The 2,500-nt window shown below is 45.7% G+C and overlaps 1 protein-coding gene across 2 annotated transcripts in view; it reads left to right on the top strand.

Annotated features, from left to right (window-relative positions):
* LOC113821319 (integrin alpha-PS2) overlaps positions 1 to 2,500 on the top strand; it is a 131,555-nt gene that overhangs the window by 128,482 nt on the left and 573 nt on the right. For both annotated transcript variants that reach the window (XM_070130730.1, XM_070130731.1), the window contains 3 exons: positions 1 to 139; positions 253 to 492; positions 611 to 2,500. The exon at positions 1 to 139 is cut by the window's left edge and continues 146 nt beyond it; the exon at positions 611 to 2,500 is cut by the window's right edge and continues 573 nt beyond it. In XM_070130730.1, the coding sequence (XP_069986831.1) occupies positions 1 to 139; positions 253 to 492; positions 611 to 700 (469 nt within the window). In that variant the 3' untranslated portion in view covers positions 701 to 2,500. The remainder of the gene's footprint in view (positions 140 to 252; positions 493 to 610) is intronic.

Raw genomic sequence — 2,500 nt, 5'->3', positions numbered from 1 at the left:
GAGGCGGCGCCTGGAGGACGAGCTGTCCTGCGGCCCGACCAACTGCACGCGCGTGATGTGCACGGTGTCGCCGTTCAGAGCCAAGTCCAACATCATCATCCGCGTGCGATCCCGCCTCTGGGTGGACACCATCGAGAAGGTAAGCGCAACGCGGGGTCAGGGCGTGGTCCTTGTGGGTACAGTTACTCGACTCATACTATTATTAGCTGCTTTTGGGCGTCTCTAAACCCGTTGTCCGTTCTGCACCAACAGCTGGGGAGGTCCGAAGTGAAGATCACGTCCCGCCTGGTGATCGCCGGAATGGGCATGGCGGAGGAGGACGAGGCGGGGCCCAGCTGGGGCGACGTGGAGCAGCTGTGGGCGGGCACGGTGACGACGCTGGTGCGGACGGGCCCCGAGGAGCACGTGCGCTCCCTCAAGTGGGTGGTGATCGTGGGCAGCATCCTCGCCGGCCTGTTGCTGCTGGCTCTCCTCAGCGCTATTCTGTGGGCGGTGAGTGTCGCGAAGACTCGTTCGTTTATGGTATGGATTATAACACTGCTATGTTGGATTATTTTTCCCAGAGCGTCAAACACATGAATACTTATTGCTCCTCTTTTCCCTCCTCCAGTTGGGCTTCTTCAAGAGGAAGCGGCCTCAGGACAAGTCGGACTCCGAGCCCCTCAACGGCAACGGCTTCTACAGCAACGGCAAGTCGTGAGGGTCGCCGCCCCCGCGGAGAGGAACCCCGGCAGAAGTGACTCCTCGTGCCCTCGGCGGCTCGTGCATCACTGGAGAGCCGCTTGCCGTGTAATGTGCAGCTGAAACAGAGCTTTAATCGCGTGTTTCGGCTGCGCATTGCAACTTTGACGGGAAATATAAGAAAATGATGATGGCTATGTTGACAATGCGTGGAACTGTTCACCGACCGTACCTCTCGACCGAGGCGAAAGTGTTAATGTATAGAACCTCCCACCTATCAGATCATGCTTCATTTTTAAGGTGTTTGAAGTTACCGTCACTTTAGCATTAAGTGTACCGTGTGCTCAAAAGTGCCATATTAGCTCCTTCAGTCACTGCTTTTTGTGCCTTATATGTTGCCTGAAAATCCGGTTATTTCTAGGACTATGGATAATATTCGGACAATCTGGTCACCAAAAGTGCAATTTCTGTGTGCATGTGACTGCCATGATGCATTTAAAAGGACGTGTTGAATCGGGTGATTGACTCGTCTGACATAACATAGAGTAGCGTAGCTGTTTAATAAGTGCTAAGGTTGAGTACTTAAAATGTGAGCTGACGTCCGCATTCTGTAAATAAGCCTAGTGGAATGAAGTCTTAGTCATATGATGTAATTTTCCTTGTAAAAAAACAAACACGTTATATATATGAATATAAATCATGTAGATAATTATGCAACCGCTTCGTGGCACTGGCTCGTGTTGAACGCAGAGAGAAAGAAAGAAAAAGAGGTGGAAAAGTGTGTGATGACTACTTACAGAAGAAAATGCAGAGGCTTTGTAAATCTCGACATTTCAGTGTTGGATATTGAAGGAAAAACGAGGAAATGAAGGAATGACCCTCATGTCTGAAGGGAAATGTGTAAGTGAAACCGTAGTTGCAGTTTATCTCGGTAAACTAGTTATCTTGGTAAGCTTGTTTCCTGCGGGTAACTGTTAACCAGCCAACGACCTCGTCAGGCTACCCACTTGCCTTTTCCCTTCCCTCACAGACACTGCTTCCACGAGCCTAGATGCCAAGACGCGTTATTTGGACTGAGGCCAAAACAAGAAGGCCTCCATTCCTAATACTGTGATTGTGTATATATATTTTTTTACAGTTAATTTCCACGATTTTATTCCCAATTCAACGAAGGAATGGGTTATTTTACTTGACCGCGTTTTGTACATATAAATGTTTACGTGCTTTTGGTTTGCAATAGGTATCACAGATGTCACTTGTTGGGTAAATAGAAAAAAAACACGATTCCTATTGTAATTCCAGTGTAGTATTTATAGGAAAACCGCATTGTATGCCATGAACAACATTCACCAAGAAGATACATTTCATTAACTGTTCAGATCTTGTTAAGGTAGATTTTTAAATGGCTATTTGTAGTTAACTTTGTTACATGAAGTACTTGTAGGTTAAGGACAACAATGATTATTTGAATCTCATCAAGTTGTGTTCTAGTCAATTTCCATTATTTGTCTACTTACAATATACCCATATTTAGTTGTAGATTATCCACTATTCTCTCTCCCTGGGAATGAATGCGCACGTTCGTTTCGGTAGAAAAATGTGAATCTCAAGTGAACATATTGTTCATAGCTCTGCCGTTGTGCCGTTCCTTGCTGCTGCTACGTTCAAGGAGGCGCCGGATAACTGATCATATTAGTGGTCGGAATTTTATTTGCCCTTTTAAGCTTATAGAGAAAATGCATTCTTCTTTTTTCTTATTTTATGACTTTAATTTCTTTCTCTATCTTAATCGTCTCTCTTTTCGCGATGTGTTCAATTT

The sequence above is a fragment of the Penaeus vannamei genome, chromosome 15, assembly GCF_042767895.1.
Source record: "Penaeus vannamei isolate JL-2024 chromosome 15, ASM4276789v1, whole genome shotgun sequence".
NCBI lineage: Eukaryota > Metazoa > Arthropoda > Malacostraca > Decapoda > Penaeidae > Penaeus > Penaeus vannamei.
This window is presented reverse-complemented; position numbering and strand designations above follow the sequence as displayed.